General features: G+C 41.4%; 1 protein-coding gene and 1 long non-coding RNA gene across 13 annotated transcripts; both read left to right on the top strand.

Annotated features, from left to right (window-relative positions):
* The first annotated feature begins 2,675 nt into the window (after positions 1-2,675).
* On the top strand, positions 2,676-20,935 carry LOC127532046 (T-box transcription factor TBX19-like). The gene is made up of 9 exons (XM_051943062.1): positions 2,676-2,827; positions 4,894-5,139; positions 12,102-12,378; positions 16,988-17,122; positions 17,889-17,950; positions 18,061-18,119; positions 19,374-19,532; positions 19,890-20,013; positions 20,094-20,935. Exons 2-9 carry the CDS (start codon positions 4,895-4,897, stop codon positions 20,257-20,259), a joined length of 1,227 nt encoding a protein of 408 aa, XP_051799022.1. The 5' UTR covers positions 2,676-2,827; position 4,894; the 3' UTR covers positions 20,260-20,935.
* On the top strand, positions 15,151-16,732 carry LOC127532051 (uncharacterized). 12 transcript variants are annotated; one of them, XR_007939289.1, is made up of 5 exons: positions 15,155-15,286; positions 15,522-15,691; positions 15,862-16,031; positions 16,168-16,235; positions 16,304-16,398. It is a non-coding gene; the product is annotated as an uncharacterized LOC127532051 (long non-coding RNA). The 12 variants fall into 12 exon arrangements; XR_007939284.1 differs by having other exon boundaries at positions 15,160-15,286; positions 15,522-15,657; positions 15,930-16,031; positions 16,134-16,235; XR_007939286.1 differs by having other exon boundaries at positions 15,160-15,286; positions 15,522-15,657; positions 15,930-16,031; positions 16,134-16,235; positions 16,270-16,371.
* Positions 20,936-25,977: the final 5,042 nt, after the last annotated feature.

The raw sequence follows: 25,977 nt of genomic DNA, 5'->3' as shown, positions 1-25,977 counted from the left end.
TGTGTGTGTGTGTGTGTGTGTGTATGTACATACATATGTGTGTGTGTGTGTGTGTGTATATATATATATATATATATGTACATATATATGTGTATATATACACATGTACATACATACATGTGTGTGTGTATATATATATGTATATATATACACACACACATATATATATATATATATATATACATATACATACATATATATATATATATATATATATATATATATATATATATATATGTATGTATATGTTTTTATTTAATAATAGCATATTTATTATATGCTATTATTTAATGTTGTGATTATTGTTATTGTTTCTATGAAGCTGCAGGTCAGACACTTGTGAACAGGAACGTAGTTGTGATGTGATGATCTCCATCTAAGGCTGGTTTTGCTCTGATCCTCCTGCAGGTGTTCCTCAGGATGTTCAGGTGTGTTACCTGTCCGGGTGTTTACCTGCTCAGCTCGTCTTTCTGCCGTTAAGACAGTAAATCCTGTAGCCGCTGATTAAAACCCACACACAGACGTAGCTGTGACCTATCAGCCATGACGGCCGCCTGATCTCTACAGCTTAGCAGCTCTTCTCCTGACATTTAAACACATCAGCTGTTTCTGTCCACCTCACCTGGATTCACGTCTACCTGCTGGTTCATAAAACACCTAAAACACCTGAACATCAGGAAGTCAGGTGATCCTCCAACAGTCAGATGATCACATTCTACTTGAGATTCATTCTGAATAATAACCTGACATATTCCCTCCAGTAACAACATGAAGATGCATCTGGACCTCATACCTTATCCATCTGAAGGTCTGTAGGTGGACCATCATCCATCTGAAGGTCTGTAGGTGGACCATCATCCATGTAAAGGTCTGTAGGTGGACCATCATCCATGTAAAGGTCTGTAGGCGGACCATCATCCATCTGAAGGTCTGTAGGTGGACCATCATCCATCTGAAGGTCTGTAGGTGGACCATCATCCATCTGAAGGTCTGTAGGTGGACCATCATCCATCTGAAAGTCTGTAGGTGGACCATCATCCATCTGAGGTCTGTAGGTGGACCATCATCCATCTGAAGGTCTGTAGGTGGACCATCATCCATCTGAAGGTCTGTAGGTGGACCATCATCCATGTAAAGGTCTGTAGGTGGACCATCATCCATCTGAAGGTCTGTAGGTGGACCATCATCCATCTGAGGTCTGTAGGTGGACCATCATCCATGTAAAGGTCTGTAGGTGGACCATCATCCATCTGAAGGTCTGTAGGTGGACCATCATCCATGTAAAGGTCTGTAGGTGGACCTTCATCCATCTGAAGGTCTGTAGGTGGACCATCATCCATGTAAAGGTCTGTAGGTGGACCATCATCCATCTGAAGGTCTGTAGGTGGACCATCATCCATGTAAAGGTCTGTAGGTGGACCTTCATCCATCTGAAGGTCTGTAGGTGGACCATCATCCATCTGAAGGTCTGTAGGTGGACCATCATCCATGTAAAGGTCTGTAGGTGGACCATCATCCATCTGAGGTCTGTAGGTGGACCATCATCCATGTAAAGGTCTGTAGGTGGACCATCATCCATCTGAAGGTCTGTAGGTGGACCATCATCCATCTGAGGTCTGTAGGTGGACCATCATCCATCTGAAGGTCTGTAGGTGGACCATCATCCATCTGAAGGTCTGTAGGTGGACCATCATCCATCTGAAGGTCTGTAGGCGGACCATCATCCATGTAAAGGTCTGTAGGTGGACCATCATCCATCTGAGGTCTGTAGGTGGACCATCATCCATCTGAAGGTCTGTAGGTGGACCTTCATCCATCTGAAGGTCTGTAGGTGGACCATCATCCATGTAAAGGTCTGTAGGTGGACCATCATCCATCTGAAGGTCTGTAGGTGGACCTTCATCCATCTGAAGGTCTGTAGGTGGACCATCATCCATGTAAAGGTCTGTAGGTGGACCATCATCCATCTGAGGTCTGTAGGTGGACCTTTTTGTGTGTTTCTGTGTGTTGCTGTTGGATGTGTTCAGCTGGTTGTGTGTTTTTTGTTCCTTTGTGTGCTGTTGTGTGTTTCTCTGTGTTGATATGTGTGTGTTTTGTGTGTGTCTTTGTGTGTATTTTGTGTTACTGTGTGTGTTTCTGTGTGATGTTGTGTGTCTTTTTTGTGTCTGTGTATTTTTTTGCTTGTCTGTGTGTGTGTTTTGTGTGTCATTTTGTGCATCTGTGTGTGTTTATGTGTGTCTGTGTGTCTTTTGTGTTTGATTTTATGTGTTTGAGTGTGTGTGTTTGTGTGTGTGTTTGTGTGCGTGTGTGCTTTTGTGTGTTATTGTGTGTTTGTGTGTGTCTGTGTGTTCCGTTGTGTGTCTCTTTGTGTGTTATTGTGTGTCGTTGTGTGTCTGTGTGTTTTTGTGTGCCGTTGTGCGTCCTCTGTGTGTGTCTGTGCGCTCCATTGTGCGTCTGTGTGTGTCTTGATGTATCTGTGTGTGTGTTTTTGTGAGTCGTTGTGTGTCTTTGTGTGTTTTTGTGAGTTGTTGTGCATCCTGTGTGTGTGTCTTGGTGTATCTGTGTGTATCTGTGTGTCTTTGTGTGTTTTTGTGTGCCGTTGTGCGTCCTCTGTGTGTCTTGCTGTATCTGTGTGTATCTGTGTGTGTTTTTGTGAGTCGTTGTGCGTCCTGTGTCCGGTGAGCCTCCATCAGTGCAGCAGAGGCAGAGGCTCTGTGTGACGCTCAGCCAGTCTCTGAACTCTCTGCTTGCTGCTTTAGTGTTCAGTCGGTCTGTGGACTCTGAGCTGCTGCTTCTTCAGCGTTTGGATTATTTCACCTGGACTCAGGTAAGACCGGCTTCAGCTGCAGCTTTTCCTGCACCGAGACGCTTTAAACAGCCTGAATTATTCCACACAGGAAAACTTTAGCCGACAGCAATAAAGTTTATCAAATGAACGCGTCTTAAAGCAGGTTTTTATTTGACGTTTCTGCATCAACGGCCGGTTAAACCGTGTTTTACATTCATTTTGTCTTATTCATGAAGATTCTAGGAGGAGATTTAATGATTGTTTATTTAAAAGCAGTTTTTAATAAAATAAAAGACATAAATATAATAATATAATAGTAAAACACAACATTTTACATCTTAAAGAGTTTTCTCGGGATTTGAATTCTTTAAAGATTACATCTGAAATATTTCCTCAAACACTGATTTTAATTTCTCACAGTTAATTTTTGTCTTAATTTTTCCTGAATAAACTCAAAAACCTGCAGTGAAATAAACCTGAAAAACTTCGTAACAGTTTCTGATATTTTTCTAATTAATGAGTTCAGATTTTTTTCATAAAACAGAAAATTAATCCACACTGTTTAGTGGTAATTTTCACAATAAAAGCTAATTATCCGATTTAGTTTGACCTTTTAAAGTCAAAGTGCTGTCAGAAATAAATGATTTCCTGCAGAATAAACAGAATAAAACAAATAACTCGTCTGAGCGGCGTTTCAAATAGAAAGCTTCAGACGGCTGCATTCATCATAAATGTTTCCTGTAACTGACCATTTTAACTCATTATTACTGATGTAAAGATACATTTATGATTTTAATTAATTACATTTGGTCTTTAAATTGTGTGGAATGAAAATGCCTTAAATGGAAAAATAATTATTAATTGCAGCAGCGCCTTGATAAAATGATCATTATGATTATTTAAGCAGTGTCTGAATAGAATAATGAGTATTAATAAAATAATAATAATTATCATCTACAGCAGAGTCTTAATTAAATAATAATAATTATTCCTGATTCTACGGCAGAGTTTCTGCTCGAACGGACAAAGAAAATGAACGCAGACGGAGTGAAAAGACGTCAGGAAATCAGATTTGTGATTTCTGTGGATTCAAATTAAACAGAATTCAGCTTTTAGGGATCAGAAATCAGATTTTAAATCCAGTTTAGTGATGAAACGTACAGAAAATGTCAGAGAATTAAAAACTGAATGAAATGAAAACTGCACAGATTCATGTTTTATTTTATCAGCAGGAATAATTCCACATTCGGCTCATTTCAGGCTGATTTTAATCCACTAAACGGATTAATTTGATAATAAACTGTTGAAACTTGTTGGATTTAAATAATTAATGGATTCATTTAGAGAACGGATCCGTTTAAAGCTTTAAATCCTCCAGAGAGTCATTTTAAAACGAACTCCGATACGTCCTGAAATAGGCTTTATTTACACAATTATTTAGGTTTAATTATTAGAACTAATTCAGGTTTTATTATTATATTTATTCAGGGTTTATTTATAGAACTAATTCAGGTTTTATTATTATATTTATTCAGGTTTTATTTACAGAACTAATTCAGGTTTTATTATTATATTTATTCAGGTTTTATTTACAGAACTAATTCAGGTTTTATTATTATATTAATTCAGGTTTTATTTATAGAATTAATTCATGTTTTTAATCTTCAGACGTCAGTAAATGAAAGAATCCTTTTATTAGTTTGGATCATTTCAAGCTGCAGCTTTGTATCCACTGATTTCATAAACAGAAATTACAATAATCATTGTTGGTTTAAATAATAATAATTGTTATTGTTAACATTATTATTATTATTTCTGAATCTTCGATGTTTTTATGTGATTCTGTGGAATAAATCTGTAGAATTTATGAACAACCTTCTGACTGATTGACTGATTGATTGATTGATTGATTATTGATTGATGTTTGCTGAGACCAATTCTGTGGGTTCTCTGTGTGTTTTGTGTGTGTTCTCTGAGGGTTCTCTGTGGGTTCTCTGAGGGTTCTCTGTGGGTTCTGTGAGGGTTCTCTGTGGGTTCTCTGAGGGTTCTCTATGGGTTCTCTGAGTGTTCTGTGAGGGTCTCCTGTGTGCTCCTCTGTGGTCCAGGATGAAGGTGGAGGGTCTGCAGGAGGATGGGGACTCCTCCTCGGGTTCTGGAGCGGACCGGACCAGCCCCGGCTCGGCAGAACGCTGCATGTCTCGGCTGCTGAGCGCCGTGGAGAACGAGCTGCAGGCCGGCCGGGAGAAAGGAGACCCAACGGAGAGGGAGCTGAGGGTGGTTCTGGAGGACGCCGAGCTCTGGAGGAAGTTCCAGCAGATCACCAACGAGATGATCGTCACCAAGAACGGACGGTGAGAGCAGAACCTCAGACCTTAAAGAGCAGGAAGAGCGTCTCCTGAAGTGTTGGACAACATCTGGTCTAGAACCTCCACTCAGATCCTCACTTTGTCTTCATTGGTTTCCACTCAACAAGTCCCCTGAAACTCTTCAAGACTCTCAACAAACACCTCTAGAACCTTCTTCATTAGTTCTGAAAACCTCTAAAACCTCCACAGCCTCAACAAGAACCCCACTGAAAGAACAGCGGGTCTCCAAGACCTTCAGAACCTCAGCAGACACATCAGTGGACAGCTAAAGAACCTTCATCTGTACCTCTGGAACCAAGAGGTTGGTCCCCCAGAGCTAACAAAGGAGGTTCTAGAGGTGTCTGTTGAGGTTCTTCATTACACAGATTAGAAATTATAAATGAGACTTTTAGAAGTTCCAGGGATCATAAATCAGATTTTTTAGAGGTTCCAGGGATTATAAAGAGCTTCCTGGAGGTTGTAGAGGTAAGGAAGGAGGCTTCACATTGATTTGTTGAGGTTCTTTAGGTCTTAAGGAGGTTTATTATGTGTTTGTTCAGGTTCTTGAAGAGGTTGCAGGTTCTTTGCTGAGGCTGGGGAGAATTTATTAGTGGTTCTAGAATCAGTGAAGGAGACTTTACATTTATTTGTTGAGGTTCCGTAGATCTTAAAGAGGTTCACATTTTTCAGGAGGTTTAATATGTTTGTTCGGGTCCTTAAGGAGGTTCTATAGGTCTTAAAGAAAATTATTTTGTGTTTGTTGGGATTCTTAAGGAGGTTCAGATTCTTTCAGGAGGTTCTAGAGGTTGAAGGAAGAAGCTCAGGGTTTCAGTGAAGTCCCAAAGATGATTCTCTGATAATGAAGTCCTGATTTTATCAGCAGGTTTGGAACGACGGATTTTCTTTCAATTTAGCAGAATGAGTGGACACAAGAAGAAGACGTACTGACCAGATGTTCTCTGGGAGGAAGGAACCCTGACTGGAACAGAGGAAGTGGTTTTCAAAGGAAAGCCAAAGAAATCCTGCTTCTGCTGCTTCTCCTGCTTCTCCTGGTTCTGCTCAGTCCAGATGTGTTGTTCTGACTGTTTTCTACAACCCAGTGTTCTGCAGAGTTTAGTGAACACTGAAGGAATATTTGGTGGATCATTCTGCTGCTAATTGAGGTTCTTCATTAGCCTCATTATCGGGTCAGTGTGGGGTTCTCTCGTTGTTTTCTGGATGTTCTCTGGCTGTTCCCTGGGTGTTCTAGCCAAGGTGTGCTGATCTGCAGAGAAACTCTCCATTTACACCTGCAGCGAACACTTCAGCCGCTGTCAGTGGAAACCTCTATGTGAGAGGTTTAGATTCACATGGATTTTATAAAAATCATGAAACAAACACACCTCCACTAACGACCCTAAAACAAACGCACCTCCACTAACTACCCTAAAACAAACGCACCTCCAGTAACGACCCTAAAACAAACGCACCTCCAGTAACGACCCTAAAACAAACGCAACTCCACTAACGACCCTAAAACAAACGCACCTCCAGTAAGGACCCTAAAACAAACGCACCTCCAGTAACGACCCTAAAACAAACGCAACGCAACTCCACTAACGACCCTAAAACAAACGCACCTCCAGTAACGACCCTAAAACAAACGCAACGCAACTCCACTAACGACCCTAAAACAAACGCACCTCCACTAACGACCCTAAAACAAACGCACCTCCAGTAAGGACCCTAAAACAAACGCACCTCCAGTAACGACCCTAAAACAAACGCAACGCAACTCCACTAACGACCCTAAAACAAACGCACCTCCAGTAACGACCCAAAAACAAATGCACCTCCAGTAACAAAACTAAAACAAACGCACCTCCAGTAACGACCCTAAAACAAACGCACCTTCACTAACGACCCAAAAACAAACGCACCTCCACAAATGACTCTAATACAAACGCACCTCCAGTAAAGACTCTAATACAAACGCACCTCCAGTAACAAAACTAAAACAAACGCACCTCCAGTAACGACCCTAAAACAAACGCACCTCCACTCACGACCCTAAAACAAACGCACCTCCAGTAAGGACCCTAAAACAAACGCACCTCCACTAACGACCCTAAAACAAACGCACCTCCACTAACGACCCTAAAACAAACGCACCTCCAGTAACGACCCTAAAACAAACGCACCTCCAGTAACGACCCTAAAACAAACGCACCTCCACTCACGACCATAAAACAAACGCACCTCCACTCACGACCCTAAAACAAACGCACCTCCAGTAACGACCATAAAACAAACCCACCTCCAGTAACGACCCTAAAACAAACGCACCTTCACTAACGACCCAAAAACAAACGCACCTCCAGTAACGACTCTAAAACAAATGCACCTCCAGTAACGCCCCAAAAACAAACGCACTTCCACTAACTACCCTAAAACAAACGCACCTCCAGTAACGACCCTAAAACAAACACACCTCCACTCATGACCCTAAAACAAACGCACCTCCACTAACTACCCTAAAACAAACGCAACGCAACTCCACTAACGACCCTAAAACAAACGCACCTCCAGTAACGACCCTAAAACAAACGCACCTCCAGTAACGACCCTAAAACAAACGCAACTCCACTAACGACCCTAAAACAAACGCACCTCCACTAACGACCCTAAAACAAACGCACCTCCAGTAACGACCCTAAAACAAATGCAACGCAACTCCACTAACGACCCTAAAACAAACGCACCTCCAGTAACGACCCAAAAACAAACGCAACTCCACTAACGACCCTAAAACAAACGCACCTCCAGTAACGACCCAAAAACAAATGCACCTCCAGTAACAAAACTAAAACAAACGCACCTCCAGTAACGACCATAAAACAAACCCACCTCCAGTAACGACCCTAAAACAAACGCACCTTCACTAACGACCCAAAAACAAACGCACCTCCACAAATGACTCTAAAACAAACGCACCTCCAGTAACGACTCTAATACAAACGCACCTCCAGTAACGACTCTAAAACAAATGCACCTCCAGTAACGACCCTAAAACAAATGCACCTCCAGTAACAAAACTAAAACAAACGCACCTCCAGTAACGACCCTAAAACAAACGCACCTCCACTCACGACCCTAAAACAAACGCACCTCCAGTAAGGACCCTAAAACAAACGCACCTCCACTAACGACCCTAAAACAAACGCACCTCCAGTAACGACCCTAAAACAAACGCACCTCCACTCACGACCCTAAAACAAACGCACCTCCACTCACGACCCTAAAACAAACGCACCTCCAGTAACGACCATAAAACAAACCCACCTCCAGTAACGACCCTAAAACAAACGCACCTTCACTAACGACCCAAAAACAAACGCACCTCCACAAATGACTCTAATACAAACGCACCTCCAGTAACGACTCTAAAACAAATGCACCTCCAGTAACGCCCCAAAAACAAACGCACTTCCAGTAGCGACCCTAAAACAAATGCACCTCCAGTAACAAAACTAAAACAAACGCACCTCCAGTAACGACCCTAAAACAAACGCACCTCCACTCACGACCCTAAAACAAACGCACCTCCACTAACGACCCTAAAACAAACGCACCTCCACTAACGACCCTAAAACAAACGCACCTCCAGTAACGACCCAAAAACAAACGCACCTCCACTAATGACCCTAAAATAAATGCACCTCCAGTAAGGACCCTAAAACAAACGCACCTTCACGAACGACCCTAAAACAAATGCACCTCCAGTAACGACTCTATAACAAATGCACATCCACTAACGACCCTAAAACAAACGCACCTCCAGTAACGACTCTATAACACACGCACCTCCAGTAAGGACCCTAAAACAAATGCACCTCCAGTAAGGACTCTAAAACAAACGCACCTCCAGTAACGACTAAAACAAACGCACCTCCACTAACGACTCTAAAACAAACGCACCTCCAGTAACGACTCTAAAACAAACTCACCTCCAGTAATGACCCTAAAAGAAACGCACCTCCACTAACGACTCTTAAACAAACGCACCTCCACTAACGACCCTAAAACAAATGCACCTCCAGTAAGGACTCTAAAACAAACGCACCTCCAGTAACGACTAAAACAAACGCACCTCCAGTAACGACCCTAAAACAAACGCACCTCCACTAACGACTCTAAAACAAACGCACCTCCAGTAATGACCCTAAAACAAACGCACCTCCAGTAACGACCCTAAAACAAACGCACCTCCAGTAACGACTCTAAAACAAATGCACCTCCAGTAACGACTCTAAAACAAACGCACCTCCAGTAATGACCCTAAAACAAACGCACCTTCACTAACGACCCTAAAACAAACGCACCTCCAGTAATGACCCTAAAACAAATGCACCTCCACTAACGACTCTAAAACAAACACACCTCCAGTAACGACTCTAAAACAAACGCACCTTCACTAACGACCCAAAAACAAACGCACCTCCACAAATGACTCTAATACAAACGCACCTCCAGTAACGACTCTAAAACAAATGCACCTCCAGTAACGCCCCAAAAACAAACGCACTTCCAGTAGCGACCCTAAAACAAATGCACCTCCAGTAACAAAACTAAAACAAACGCACCTCCAGTAACGACCCTAAAACAAACGCACCTCCACTCACGACCCTAAAACAAACGCACCTCCACTAACGACCCTAAAACAAACGCACCTCCACTAACGACCCTAAAACAAACGCACCTCCAGTAACGACCCAAAAACAAACGCACCTCCACTAATGACCCTAAAATAAATGCACCTCCAGTAAGGACCCTAAAACAAACGCACCTTCACGAACGACCCTAAAACAAATGCACCTCCAGTAACGACTCTATAACAAATGCACATCCACTAACGACCCTAAAACAAACGCACCTCCAGTAACGACTCTATAACACACGCACCTCCAGTAAGGACCCTAAAACAAATGCACCTCCAGTAAGGACTCTAAAACAAACGCACCTCCAGTAACGACTAAAACAAACGCACCTCCACTAACGACTCTAAAACAAACGCACCTCCAGTAACGACTCTAAAACAAACTCACCTCCAGTAATGACCCTAAAAGAAACGCACCTCCACTAACGACTCTTAAACAAACGCACCTCCACTAACGACCCTAAAACAAATGCACCTCCAGTAAGGACTCTAAAACAAACGCACCTCCAGTAACGACTAAAACAAACGCACCTCCAGTAACGACCCTAAAACAAACGCACCTCCACTAACGACTCTAAAACAAACGCACCTCCAGTAATGACCCTAAAACAAACGCACCTCCAGTAACGACCCTAAAACAAACGCACCTCCAGTAACGACTCTAAAACAAATGCACCTCCAGTAACGACTCTAAAACAAACGCACCTCCAGTAATGACCCTAAAACAAACGCACCTCCACTAACGACCCTAAAACAAACGCACCTCCAGTAATGACCCTAAAACAAATGCACCTCCACTAACGACTCTAAAACAAACACACCTCCAGTAACGACTCTAAAACAAACGCACCTCCAGTAATGACCCTAAAACAAATGCACCTCCACTAACGACTCTAAAACAAACACACTTCCAGTAATGACCCTAAAACAAACGCACCTCCACTAACGACTCTAAAACAAACGCACCTCCAGTAACGACTCTAAAACAAACGCACCTCCAGTAATGACCCTAAAACAAACGCACCTCCACTAACGACCCTAAAACAAACGCACCTCCAGTAACGACCCTAAAACAAACGCACCTCCAGTAAGGAATCTAAAACAAACGCACCTCCACTAACGACTCTAAAACAAACTCACCTCCAGTAACGACCCTAAAACAAACGCACCTCCAGTAAGGAATCTTAAACAAACTCACCTCCAGTAACGACCCTAAAACAAACGCACCTCCAGTAAGGAATCTAAAACAAACGCACCTCCACTAACGACTCTACAACAAACTCACCTCCAGTAATGACCCTAAAACAAACGCACCTCCAGTAACGACTCTAAAACAAACGCACCTTCACTAACAACCCTAAAACAAACGCGCCTCCAGTAATGACTCTTAAACAAATGCACCTCCACTAACGACCCTAAAACAAATGCACCTCCAGTAAGGACTCTAAAACAAACGCACCTCCAGTAACGACTAAAACAAACGCACCTCCAGTAACGACTCTAAAACAAACGCACCTCCAGTAACGACCGTGAAACAGACAAGCTGCTAGAACAGAAGTCTTTTTTTCTTTTCCAATCAAACATATTTATAGATTTAATTTAAAATAGAATTAACTGAGATAACAGATGCATAATAATAACAATAACCATCATAAATAACAATAAAAAGAATAACAGTAATAAAAAGGGTGATGATAACAATGATAGTAATGAACCAGATGAAGCTAAATCTAAAATCTCAGCAGTTTTAACCTGAATGGATAAAAACGATCCAGTAAAATATTCTAATGAACGTTTAGACGAGTTAAAGCTGCAGCCTGATGGACTGAAGTTTTATTAAGGTTAGTTTAATGTTTCCCTCAACAGATCTAATCCAGAGAAGATCTGCTTCCTTCAGAGACCAGATCTGGTTCAGTGATGAATAAATCAGACATTTACCTCCTGTTTGTCAGTTCCTCAGTCAAAAAGAGGCTTTTCTCTTAATTGATGTAATTTATAGAAACAACCTGCAAGTTCTAAGACAGAAAACAAAATCAGAATGAAACCAGAATCAGAGGAAGAAAATAATACAAAAAAAATGAAAATCTGTCAATTAAAGCCTCAGTTTATGCCAGTCAGAGATAAACCGATGAACAAAGTTTATAATTTATCAGCTGAATGGACAGATTTTCTTCTGGAGCTGGACTAAACCAGATGTTTTTGACAGAACCAGATGTTTATACTTCTACCTGTGACTGAATGTCCTCAGTGATGGACTTCTTGTCTCCTCCAGGAGGATGTTCCCGGTGCTGAAGGTCAGCGTCTCCGGTCTGGATCCCAGCTCCATGTACTCCTTCCTGCTGGACTTCGTTCCGGCTGACAGCTGTCGGTGGAAGTTCGTGAATGGGGAGTGGGTGGCAGCCGGCCGGGCAGAGGGGCGGGGTGAGGGGCGGGGCCATGGCGGCATCTACATCCACCCAGACTCTCCCAACTTTGGGGCTCATTGGATGAAGGCAGCCGTGACCTTCAACAAAGTCAAGCTGACCAACAAGGTGAACGGAGGAGGACAGGTGAGGTTCTGACTAAACCACTGATTCATTCTTTATTAAGTCCTTCAGATGTACCTCTTCAGTCCTCTTCATGAAGGAACCCGAGTCCACTCATTTCTGCTCACATCTTCTCACATTCTTCTCTGGTTTCTTCAGCTGCTCTTTACTGGAGGGGCTCTACCTTTCTCTGGAGAACACCTCAAAAGTTCTGCTGGCTTCAGGATTCACACTGTCCAGGTCCTGGTTCCTCTTGGTTCTAGATGAGAAACCCACCTCCATGCTTCACCGTCAGGACCATGCATCCACTGTGGTAGTCCTGGTCAGGTTCTCACCAAACATCTGGACTCCATCTGAGCCCAACTCATTGATCTTCATCTGACCAAAGAATGTTCTCCAGCATCCATCAGGCTTCTTCTCATGTTCTTCAGCAAACTTTTATCGGGAAGTTTAGTTCTGAGCAGCAAAGAGGTTTAGTTCTGGTCCTCCGTCCATAGAGGTTGATGTTCTGAAGGTTCCTTCACACTGTCTGAGCTTCACAGTAACTCTGGTTTCCATAGAAACCCCTGAAACCAGTATGAAGCAGCTGATGTATGTTTTTACAGCTGGATGGAGAAAGTAGTTCACTGTCTGTGGAGTCATTTTAGGAGCTCTGATTAGTGAAACTATGACTCCTTCTAGACCTCCTGATTAGTGAAACTATGACTCCTTCTAGACCTCCTGATTAGTGAAACTATGACTCCTTCTAGACCCCCTGATTAGTGAAACTATGACTCTTTCAAGACCCCCTGATTAGTGGTACTATGACTCCTTCTAGACCTCCTGATTAGTTAAAATATGACTCCTTCTAGACCTCCTGATTAGTGGTACTATGACTCCTTCTAGACCTCCTGATTAGTGGTACTATGACTCCTTCTAGACCTCCTGATTAGTGGTACTATGACTCCTTCTAGACTCCTGATTAGTGGAACTATGACTCCTTCTAGACCTCCTGATTAGTGGTACTATGACTCCTTCTAGACTCCTGATTAGTGGTACTATGGCTCCTTCTAGACCTCCTGATTAGTGGTACTATGACTCCTTCCAGAACTCCTGATTAGTGGTACTATGGCTCCTTCTAGACCTCCTGATTAGTGGTACTATGACTCCTTCCAGAACTCCTGATTAGTGATTCTATGACTCCTTCTAGACCTCCTGATTAGTGGTACTATGACTCCTTCCAGAACTCCTGATTAGTGATTCTATGACTCCTTCTAGACCTCCTGATTAGTGGTACTATGACTCCTTCCAGAACTCCTGATTAGTGATTCTATGACTCCTTCTAGACCTCCTGATTAGTGGTACTATGACTCCTTCTAGACTTCTGATTAGTGGTATTATGGCTCCTTCTCGACCTCCTGGTTCCTGCTGTCTCTGTGCTTCTCTGGTTTTCAGTTGCTCACTGATCTTCCTGGATCTTTTTCCATCTTTATCGAGTCTCTCCGTCAGATGTTTCTCTTCCTCTGTTCAGGTCTTCTCCATGTGGACTCATGATGCAGACATAGATAGATCCAGTCCATAGGTCCAGAAGTGAGAAGGTTCTGTTGTTCTCAGCTCCGTTTAGAACCATGTTCATCAGTTAGACTGACTGGAATCACAGCTGGACCCTTAAATATTGTCTTTATAAATTCTTCTCATCATTGATCAGAGTACATGTTCTGCTGTTGTTCTTTCAGTAATCAGATTACTGTGAGGTATTTCAGAGTATTCTGGTACTCGGTATTGCAGTACTTGTAGTAAAGTGTGAAAGTTTTTCGACCATCTGTGGATCAGTTGGAGGTAGTTCCAGCGTCAGTCAGTCAGAAGGGTTTATGGAGTGGAGCCATCTTTGTCTTTTGGCCCAAACACTCTTTTATCCATCTGTCTTTTCTCCCTCATCCATCAAGCCCCCCCTCGCTAACGAGGCCAATTAACCAATGGGAGCTCTCGGAGCGGCCGACAAAAACAAACAGTTTTCTATTGAGATTGAGAGGCTGGCTTCAGATGTGACCCGGCTGGCGGACCACATTAGCTGGAGTGTGTGTGGGCTCGCTGTGAATATAGTTTACCTCGCTCTGCCTGCAGCATCTCAAGCATGATGGCCAAATTAATTTCCCGGTAAAAAACATAATTACCATAATGTACAAATAAGCTGAGCAATTATTTCATTACAGCGAGCCTCTGTGTTCCAGCTCGCATTACGGCAGCGTGTGCGTGTCATGTTTGGACACGGATAATGGGTAAACACAAACAACAGCATGTGTGTGTGTGTGTGTGTGTGTGTGTGTGGTGAACAGCTCTCGACAGGAAGTGCATTAAACTGCCGCCGGCCAATTAAGAGCTGTTTATCCCGTTCCCGTGGTTACGAGGGGGCGAGCAGGTGAAGTGAGCGAGGAGAGGGACTGAAGTGGTTAATTAGAGGCTGTAGTCTCTCGCCCACTAAAGGACAACACAGAGAGACTCTCAGCATGGAGAGGATGATAATGGACAGGAGGAGACGAGGAGAAGAAGAGGAGAAGAAGACGAGAAGAAGAAGAACAAAGAAAGAAGAGCCTCAAAGAACCAAACTGTGATTCCAGTCAGTCTAACTGATGAACAGGATTCTAAACGGAGCTGAGAACAACAGAACCTTCTCACTTCTGGACCTATGGACTGGATCTATCTATGTCTGCATCATGGCTCCACATGGAGAAGACCTGAACAGAGGAAGAGAAACATCTGATTGAGAGACTCGACAAAGATGGAAAAAGATCCAGGAAGATCAGTGAGCAACTAAAAGCTAGTGAAGCACAGAGACAGCAGGAATCAGGAGGTCTAGAAGGAGTCATAGTACCACTAATCAGGAGGTCTAGAAGGAGTCATAGTTCCACTAATCAGGAGGTCTAGAAGGAGTCATAGTACCACTAATCAGGAGGTCTAGAAGGAGTCATAGTACCACTAATCAGGAGGTCTAGAAGGAGTCATAGTACCACTAATCAGGGGGTCTAGAAGGAGTCATAGTTTCACTAATCAGGAGGTCTAGAAGGAGTCATAGTACCACTAATCAGGAGGTCTAGGAGGAGTCATAGTTCCACTAATCAGGAGGTCTAGAAGGAGTCATAGTACCACTAAGGAGGTCTAGGAGGAGTCATAGTTCCACTAATCAGGAGGTCTAGAAGGAGTCATAGTACCACTAATCAGGGGGTCTAGAAGGAGTCATAGTTCCACTAATCAGGAGGTCTAGAAGGAGTCATAGTTCCACTAATCAGGAGGTCTAGGAGGAGTCATAGTTCCACTAATCAGGAGGTCTAGAAGGAGTCATAGTACCACTAATCAGGAGGTCTAGGAGGAGTCATAGTTCCACTAATCAGGGGGTCTAGAAGGAGTCATAGTTTCACTAATCAGGAGGTCTAGAAGGAGTCACAGTACCACTAATCAGGAGGTCTAGGAGGAGTCATAGTTCCACTAATCAGGAGGTCTAGAAGGAGTCATAGTACCACTAATCAGGAGGTCTAGGAGGAGTCATAGTACCACTAATCAGGGGGTCTAGAAGGAGTCATAGTTCCACTAATCAGGAGGTCTAGAAGGAGTCATAGTTCCACTAATCAGGAGGTCTAGGAGGAGTCATAGTTCCACTAATCAGGAGGTCTAGAAGGAGTCATAGTACCACTAATCAGGAGGTCTAGGAGGAGTCATAGTTCCACTAATCAGGGGGTCTAGAAGGAGTCATAGTTTCACTAATCAGGAGGTCTAGAAGGAGTCACAGTACCACTAATCAGGAGGTCTAGGAGGAGTCATAGTTCCACTAATCAGGAGGTCTAGAAGGAGTCATAGTACCACTAATCAGGAGGTCTAGGAGGAGTCATAGTTCCACTAATCAGGAGGTCTAGAAGGAGTAACAGTACCACTAATCAGGAGGTCTAGGAGGAGTCATAGTTCCACTAATCAGGAGGTCTAGAAGGAGTCATAGTACCACTAATCAGGAGGTCTAGGAGGAGTCATAGTTCCACTAATCAGGAGGTCTAGAAGGAGTCATAGTACCACTAAGGAGGTCTAGAAGGAGTCATAGTACCACTAATCAGGAGGTCTAGAAGGAGTCACAGTACCACTAATCAGGAGGTCTAGAAGGAGTCATAGTACCACTAAGGAGGTCTAGAAGGAGTCATAGTACCACTAAGGAGGTCTAGAAGGAGTCATAGTACCACTCAGGAGGTCTAGAAGGAGTCATAGTACCACTAATCAGGATGTCTAGAAGGAGTCATAGTTCCACTAATCAGGGCTTCCAGATGAAAGTTTGCTGAAGAACATGAGAAGAAGCCTGATGGATGTTGGAGAACATTCTTTGGTCAGATGAAGATCAATGAGTTGGGCTCAAATGAAGTCCAGATGTTTGGTGATAACCTGACCAGGACTACCACACTGGATGCATGGTCCTGACTGTGAAGAACGGAGGTGGGTTTCTCCACTAGAACCAGGTGGAACCAGGACCTGGACAGAGTGAGTCCTGAAGCCTGCAGAATCTTTGAGGTGTTCTCCTGCTGTTCACTGTAAGTTCTATGAACAAGTACTGACAGTATAACCAGGTTTAACAAGGTATCACCAGGTATAAACTGTCTCTTCTCTTTGTTTCTTCCAGATTATGTTGAACTCTCTCCATAAATACGAGCCTCAGCTCCACATCGTTTGTGTTGGTTCTCGTCATCGTTTGGTGTCCAACATTTCCTTCAAAGAAACTCAGTTTATCGCTGTCACTGCCTACCAGAATGAAGAGGTACTAACACTCTGATTTATTAAACCAGATTAAAGAAGAATAAACCAGATTAAACCAGAATAAACCGGATTAAACCAGAATAAACCAGATTAAACAGAATTTGACCAGATTCAACCAGAATAAACCAGATTCAATCAGATTCAACCAGATTAAACCAGAAGAAACCAGATTAAACCAGAAGAAACCAGAATAAACCTGATTAAACCGGAATAAACCAAATTAAACAGGATTTGACCAGATTCAGCCAGATTAAATCAGATTAAATGAGCCTGTCCTCAAACAAAAAACGACCCCATAGGTTGTCTGTACACGCCCGTATTACGACCGATTGTTACGTTTTGACGTTAAGCGACCTCTCGCGGTTGAGTAAATATCGACACTCTGGTGTCGCAGGTGAAATGTCACCATGAACAAACTTTTACTTAACACTATCCCTAACCCTAACCCTAAACCCGTGTTGCGAAAGCCAGGAAAAAGCCGTTTCACGAGGGAAAAGCCGTTTCGTGAATTAAATCCCGTAATGCGTTCCTTTTCCCCGTAGGGGCGCTAACGTAAATTCGCTCTCATGGGTCGTATTCCGGTGCACGTTACATACGACTTGTGTGGTCGTATGAATTGGAGGACTTGTTGGATTAAACCACATATAGTGATAAATGTCACCGATGGTCTCAGTTCTGTAGAATGTCTACTTTGTTGTTTCACTGAAATAAAGAATTAATTTACCAGATAGATCAGAGGTAAAACCTTTCCTCGTGTTCCTCTGTAGATCACAGCTCTGAAGATCAAATACAACCCGTTTGCTAAAGCTTTCCTGGACGCCAAGGAGAGGTACCAACACACACATAGAGTACATGTACACAAAATGCACAGCATATACACATAAATATTCAACATGTACTTCAAACACTATGTGATGGCAGCATCTGATTGGTCCTCAGGAACCCAGGGGGGCGGGGCTTACCGGACCCATCAGAGAATCGAGTTGGAATTCAACCCTGTGAGTTAAAAAGATGTTTTATCCTCCTGTGTACTTTTACCACCATTACTATTATTTACTGCAGTATAACGTGCATTATTTGCCTCTGTTATTACTATTTACTGCAGTATAACATGTATTATTACTATTTACTGCAATATATTATGTATTATTACTATTTACTACAATATAACATTTATTATTACTATTTACTGCAGTATAACATTTATTATTACTATTTAGTGCAGTATAACATTTATTATTACTATTTACTGCAGTATAACATTTATTATTACTATTTACTGCAGTATAACATTTATTATTACTATTTAGTGCAGTATAACATTTATTATTACTATTTACTGCAGTATAACATTTATTATTACTATTTACTGCAGTATAACATTTATTATTACTATTTAGTGCAGTATAACATTTATTATTACTATTTAGTGCAGTATAACATTTATTATTACTATTTAGTGCAATATAACATTTAGTATTACTATTTAGTGCAGTATAACATTTAGTATTACTATTTACTGCAATATAACATTTATTATTACTATTTACTACAGTATGTATTATTTACCTCTGTTATTACTATTTACAGCAGTATAACATGTATTATTTACTTCTAATATTACTATTTACTGCAGTACAGCATGTGTTATTTAACAGATAAAGTTCTTCTGGTTGGTATTTTAGATTCCATGATGTGGACTTGGGTCCAGTGATGAGTTATGAGGCTCTGTTGCAGGTCGTATGTTATCAGGAGAAAAACCATGATGTTCCTTAAGGGTTAGGATTAGGCTGGGGACACTGTCCAGTTAAATAGCAGACATTTAGTTTTCTTAGAACTGAGGAACAAGTGAAGGTCCTGAAAAGACTCCTGTACTGAAGTAAGGCTGAGTTAAAGGTAGAAGCAGCAGAGCGAAGTGATGGACCAGTGGAGTAAATAATGGTGTCATCAGCATAGAGCTGTATCTGGAGGCACCAATTGCTTTGGACACATCATTTATGGAGATGGAAGGCAAAGTTGGGCCCAAGATGGAGCCTTGAGGTGCACCCTTAGTGATGATCAAAGGTTCAGACATAAAGTTCTCTGACTTTACTCGTTGTATACGATCACTGAAGGTCTTGATGATGGTGGGTCGACCCGTCTGCTGGTGATGACCTTCATGTCCATGAAGATGAGCTGCTTCAGTTTGTTGTGTTGTGGTTGTTCAGTGTTGTGGTCAGCGGTGACCTTGGATCCTTTGATGTTTTTTTCAGGTTGGTCCTTGTGCTCGGCCGGAGGAGGTGGAGCTTTTCCTTATGGCAGCGGCCTCCCGCTGACATCACACCATCACCATGGTTACAAACACCATGGTTACCCTGGGAGACACACACCTTATCCATCCGCCTACCTGCCACACCGCTCACACTCATCAGGTAACATCATAGAAATACTTCAAAAGATATGTTTTAAATACAGCATGTAGAAACTGTTTATATGTTCAGTATACAGATGTGGACTTGTACTGTAATACTGAAGCAGTACTCAGAGTACATCTGATGCAGTACTGACTGTACCTGTAGTACTGATGCAGTACTCAGAGTACATCTGATGCAGTACTGACTGTACCTGTAGTACTGATGCAGTACTCAGAGTACATCTGATGCAGTGCTGACTATACCTGTAGTAGTGAAACAGAACTCAGAGTATATCTGAGGCAGTACCAACTGTACCTGTAGTACTGATGCAGGACTCAGAGTACATCTGATGCAGTACAGACTATGTGTCTTAAGGTGTCCAGGTCCTATCAGATGGTTGGACCAGTACTTCTCCTCGTCCTGCCTCCTCCTCCTCCTCGTCCCTTCCCCTGACCAGCGGTGCTCCTTCTTCACAGGCCCCTCCCCCCCACAGCTCCAGGTGAGGCTCCGCCCACGGCCACAGGTGTTGCATTAACCATACAGGTGATGTACAGGTGAACTAACTCTGTGTGCTTCCAGTCAGTATCCCTGTCTGTGGACGGTCGGCTGCAGTGAGCTAAGTCCCTCCCACTCACCATGCGGGGCTCTCCATGGACCAATCAGCAGCGAGAGCCTCATGCAACCCCCCAGTCACGGGAGAGTGGGCGGAGCTGGGTGGCCACCAAGTTCCACCCACTCCTTCTGAGAAGGGATGTGATTGGCTGAGATGAATCACACTGATGACCCACGAGGAGGTTATTAGTCACCACTGTTAATAGCTGGTTACCACTGGTAACCGTGGTAACCAGTGGCAGCCAGTGGTAACCGCTGGTAACCAGTGGTAACCGCTGGTAACCAGCAGTAACTAATGGTAACCGCTATTGATACATATTTGTACATACTGGCAGCTAATAGTGAGTATTTGTGACTATTTGTAAAAACAGAAACTGCAAACAAATGACTTGTATTTAACCACATATACTAGTGGATACTAATATCTACTAGTGGCTACCAATATCTACTGGTGGCTTTTAATATCTGTTAGTGGCTACTAGTAACTATCAGTAACTACTAGTAACTGCCTGTGGTTCTGTGTACCTGCTGGTAGTTACTGGTCCAAACCAGTACTACCTGTAAATACCTGTAAATATGTTGTGGTGACCTTGTGGCTACTGGTTGGTGTTTTTGGCTACCTGTACCTGCAGGTAAATGTACCTGTAACCCTCATAGTGCTGATGTTGTGGCGCCCCCTGCTGTCTGATTTGCGTCCACGCTTCCTATTGTTGCCTCTGATTGTTGCTGAGAAATAGAAACCAACGATTGAACGTCTTTGTTGTTCTGATGTTGCTCTGCTCCATGTCAATAAAGATTTACTGACAGTTTGATAGTAGTATCTGGTCATTTCTCTACACCAAGCACATAGTACACCAAGTATACCAAATATTCAGTACACCAAGTACTCAGTACACCAAGTAGAACAGAGAACACTTGGAGGTTAACGAGCAGGTGGAACACCATCTACTCTGATTATCTTTACTGTGAAAACAATGAAACAAAATATGATAACAGCCCTGGATCGTTACACAGGTGAGCTCTAACAGGTGAGCTCTAACAGATGAGTTCTAACAGGTGACATCCTACAGGTGAGCACTAACAGGTGATGTCCTGTTAGAGCATCTGTCAGCAGCATCTGATTAGAGGAACATTTAATTCTGGTTTCAATAATTCAAGTACAGTCACCTGCCCCTTTTGCCCCTTGATGCCCAAAGTGCCCTTTTGTCAAAGTTCGATCTTTCAATTTCATTTAATTGTATTTAATTTAGTTTTTTATTTGTAAGTTTATGTGTGTGTAAAAGTATTTGAGGCCCAAAATAATAGATAAAACAAAAATAAAAATAATAACTGAGCTCTACCCTCAGTCAGTCACATGATCTACTGTCACACTGCCCTGACGTGTTTGTGTCCGGTGTATTCTAGATGACTGATGAAGTGAAGTGAGCATCCTGTGTGTGTGTCTGACTAACACACCTCTCATCAGTTATATCTGCTAGTTAACCACAGCGTGCTGAGAGGATAAAGGATGCCAGGATTCTTTTTGTTTCTGTGTGTTTCTGTTGTCAAAGTGCATCAGAGAGATGTATTATTTTACTGTCAGTGATCTGCAGTGTGTTTCCTGTTTCTAGAGGCCACGAAGCAGACGTTATTTATTTCACTAAAACTATGTACATGCATTTTCACATAATTTTGGACTTTTGCAGTATAAATACGATAACAATAATAATTAGAACAATTTGAATTGTGATTTTCTCAACCTGCCATTTAAAGATATCAGTACTTGTTTATAGCATTTGTATATATAGACAAATTAAATATAATATGCATAAATATAAAGTATATAACTTTTATAACTTTGCAAAGAATAGTCAAACTGAATAAAAGCACAAATACATTTAAATACATGATTTCTGTATCATTTTTAAAAAATGTATTATTAGCACTATGAATAATATAGGACAGATTATGAATCATCTCTAAATTGTCCGTAGGTGTGAATGTGAGTGTGATTGTGTGTCTGTATATGTAGCCCTGTGACAGACTGGTGACCTGTCCAGGGTGTCCCCTGCCTTCACCTGAGCACTAAGTGGATGATGGATGGATGATGGATGGATGGATGATGGATGGATGGATGGATGGATGGATGATGGATGGATGATGGATGGATGGATGGATGGATGGATGATGGATGGATGGATGGATGGATGATTGATGATGGATGGATGGATGATGATGGATGGATGGATGGATGGATGGATGGATGATGGATGGATGATTTATGGATGGATGTAAGGATGGATGATGGATGGATGGATGGATGATTGATGGATGGATGATGGATGGATGATGGATGGAAGGATGGATGATGATGGATGGATGGATGATGATGGCTGGATGGATGGATGATGGATGATGGATGATGGATGGATGGATGGATGGATGATTTATGGATGGATGATGGATGGATGATGGATGGAAGGATGGATGATGGATGGATGATGGATGGATGGATGGATGATTGATGATGGATGGATGGATGGATGGATGGATGGATGGATGGATGATGATGGATGATGGATGGATGGATGGATCGATGGATGATGGATGGATGATTTATGGATGGATGTAAGGATGGATGATGGATGGATGGATGGATGGATGGATGATTGATGGATGGATGATGGATGGATGATGGATGGAAGGATGGATGATGATGGATGGATGGATGATGATGGCTGGATGGATGGATGATGGATGATGGATGGATGGATGGATGATGGATGATGGATGGATTGATGGATGATGATGGATGATTGATGGATGATGGATGGATGGATGGATACTGATGTTCTGTGAAGTCTCTCAGCAGTCAGTGAGGTTGAGTTCTGGTTTCTTCAGATATTCTAATAATGAAGCTTAAATGTTTTTTATGCACACTTACAGTCATAAGAAGAGAACTAAGCTGCTAGATCGGGGGTGTCAAACTCAGTTCCTGGAGGGCCACTATCCTGCATGTTTTAGATGTTTCCCTCTTCCAACACACCTGATTCAAATGATCAGGCTCGTTATCAGGCTTCTGCTGAGCTTAATGATAAGCTGATCATTTGAATCAGGTGTGTTGTAAGAAGGAAACAACTAAAACATGCAGGATAGTGGCCCTCCAGGAACTGAGTTTGACACCCCTGTGCTAGATGCTACTAGGAATTAAATCCAGTCTTTGATTTCATTTAAAAACAGGACGAAGAAACCAAAAACACTAAAACCAAGTTCCTGACTCCATGAAGAAAAAGTCCAAACATTCAGTTCTTTCCTTGTTGCAGTAAAATGTACTGAATTATCAACAGAAGCTGGAGATGTTTGATTTAAGTTTTACTTTAGAGAATTATAAAAGATTAGACATAAAATAATCCCAAACAAATACAGAGTGATCAGAGCCCTAGAGATAGTAAGAGTTGCGACACTCCCATAGGGTGCTGTTGTACGCTTTCTTCCGGTCTACTTCCGGGTTGTGGAGGCTTGTTTACTTCCAAGCACCGCTTCTACACTGATATCCACCGTTCATTTGCACTGCAGGTTTTTTTTTTTTTTTTATTGTTATTATTATTGTACAAACTCTCGTAGAGACAAAACATCGAAGCACAGGCACAAGATCAAGTTACACAAGCAGGCAACAGTAAATACAATGATTTACAGGATCAACAAATCTTCCACAGTTTGACAAATCTTATCTGCCAACAGGTTAGAGTTTCTTATAAGATTAATGGAGGACAAATATATTTTGAATTCGTTTTTGAAACACTCCAAATTAGGTAGTTGTTTTTTCCATTTGCATTTATGTAAATGATATTTACCCATAATAATGACAAGGTTAATCAAAAGTGAAGTTTCTTTTTTAAGTTTAGATTTGTATAGTAGAACATCTTCAATTGTAAATTGTTCAAGATCACTGAGTTTGTTACTCAACCATGTGTGTATATTTTGCCAAAATTTTCCACTAATTGGACAAAGAAAAAATAGATGTTCCGTTTTTTCTGGGTCATTTTGACAAAATCCACAACATTCAACTTCAAAACCAAATCTAACCCTCAAGGTTTCTGCCGATGGATAATAATTATTGAGAATTTTAAATTGCATTTCTTTAATTCTAGGGGCAATGGGCCATTTTATAAACTTCAAGTGTTTTTCACATATTGTTTGATTATCTAGTATTTTAAGTTTGACTTTTTTATTATAATCATGATACATCCGGCCTTTAAAAACTCTATTTAAATATTTATTATCACATTTTTTGTCTATAATTTTCATCTCTCCTATCTTTAGAGTTGGAAGTTTAATTTGAACATTTGAAAAAGTAATTGTGTTTTTTATCATCTGTAGCAAAACTGGAGGGATAGCTTTACAGATTTTTGTATATTCTTTTTTAGAGCTGTGTAGGTTAAATTTGGTTTTCAATTCTTGCAGTTGTAGAATGTCACCATTTGTATCTAAAATATCATGTACAAAGAAAATGCCATGATCAAACCAATGTTGGTTGAACAATGACTCTTTGTTGGAAAAATTTACTCTGTTATTCCACAAGGTGGCACAATGAGGGGTAAAATTATGGGTAAATGTCATTTTCCAATAGTGTAAAACTTGTTTATGGAACTCAGATAGTTTGAAAGGCAGTTTTGATATTTCAAATTCACATTTTAGTAAAAACATTAATCCGCCAAACCTCTTAAAAATATTATTGGGAATGTGATACCATATTGCATTTGGGTTCAAAATGAACTCTTTTAACCATTTCAATTTAAAAGTCCCTATCATTGCCTCAAAGTCAATTGTTTTGATACCTCCCATATTAAATTCTTTTACTAACTGTGCTTTCTTTACATAATGTGTTTTGTTTCTCCAAATAAATTTATATATGATTGAATTAATTTTTTTAATGTTTTTTGGAGTAGTATAAAGTGATTGGCATGGATATATCATTTTAGATATACCCTCGGCTTTAGATAACAAGTTTCGACCGAAAATAGAAAGGTCTCTACTGAGCCAGTGGTTTAATGATGCTTGCATTTGATCAATTTTTTCCTTCATGTTCACCTCTTCTCTTTGTTTTTCATCTTTAATCAACTTAATTCCTAAATATTTGACTTCTTTTTTGACAGGGATTGACATTATATCCATGTCAGTACATTCATATAACGCCAGCAATTCACACTTTTTTATATTTAAATGCAGACCAGAGGCTTTTGAAAACCCTGAGATAATATTCAAAACAGTGCCTACCATGGATTTCTCTTTTAAAAAAAAGACAGTGTCATCAGCAAACTGGCTAAGACGAAATTCATAATCAAAAAAAGTTATACCCTGGAAATTTGGATGACTTGTTATAAGATAAGCTAGAAGCTGCGTGCATAAAATGAATAACTTTGGGCTGATCGGACACCCTTGGCGTATCCCACGTGTCACCTTAATTCTGGGGGTCAACCCAGGGTTGAGTAACACATAGCTGTAGATGTCCGTATACAGCATTTTGATTACCGAACAGAACTTCCAATCAAATCCAAAATATTCTAATGTACGAAGCAAAAAGTTATGTTCTATAGAGTCAAAGGCCTTAAAGTAGTCTATAAACAAAATTAGGCTTTCTGATTCCAGAATAGATTGGTAGTCTAACATATCTAAAATTAATCTTACATTGTTGTGGATACTTCTACCTTTAAAAAATGCAGACTGAGTTTCATCTACTATTTTATCAATAACGGTTTTTAATCTTTCTGCATATATTAAAGCTAATAACTTATAGTCATTGCAGAGCAGCGTGATTGGTCTCCAATTATCCAAATTTGTTATATCTTTGTTTGGTTTAGGTAACAGGGTT

This window comes from Acanthochromis polyacanthus, chromosome 22 (genome assembly GCF_021347895.1).
Source record: "Acanthochromis polyacanthus isolate Apoly-LR-REF ecotype Palm Island chromosome 22, KAUST_Apoly_ChrSc, whole genome shotgun sequence".
NCBI lineage: Eukaryota > Metazoa > Chordata > Actinopteri > Pomacentridae > Acanthochromis > Acanthochromis polyacanthus.
The sequence above is the reverse complement of the archived record's forward strand: the minus strand, read 5'-3'. Positions and strand labels throughout refer to the sequence as shown.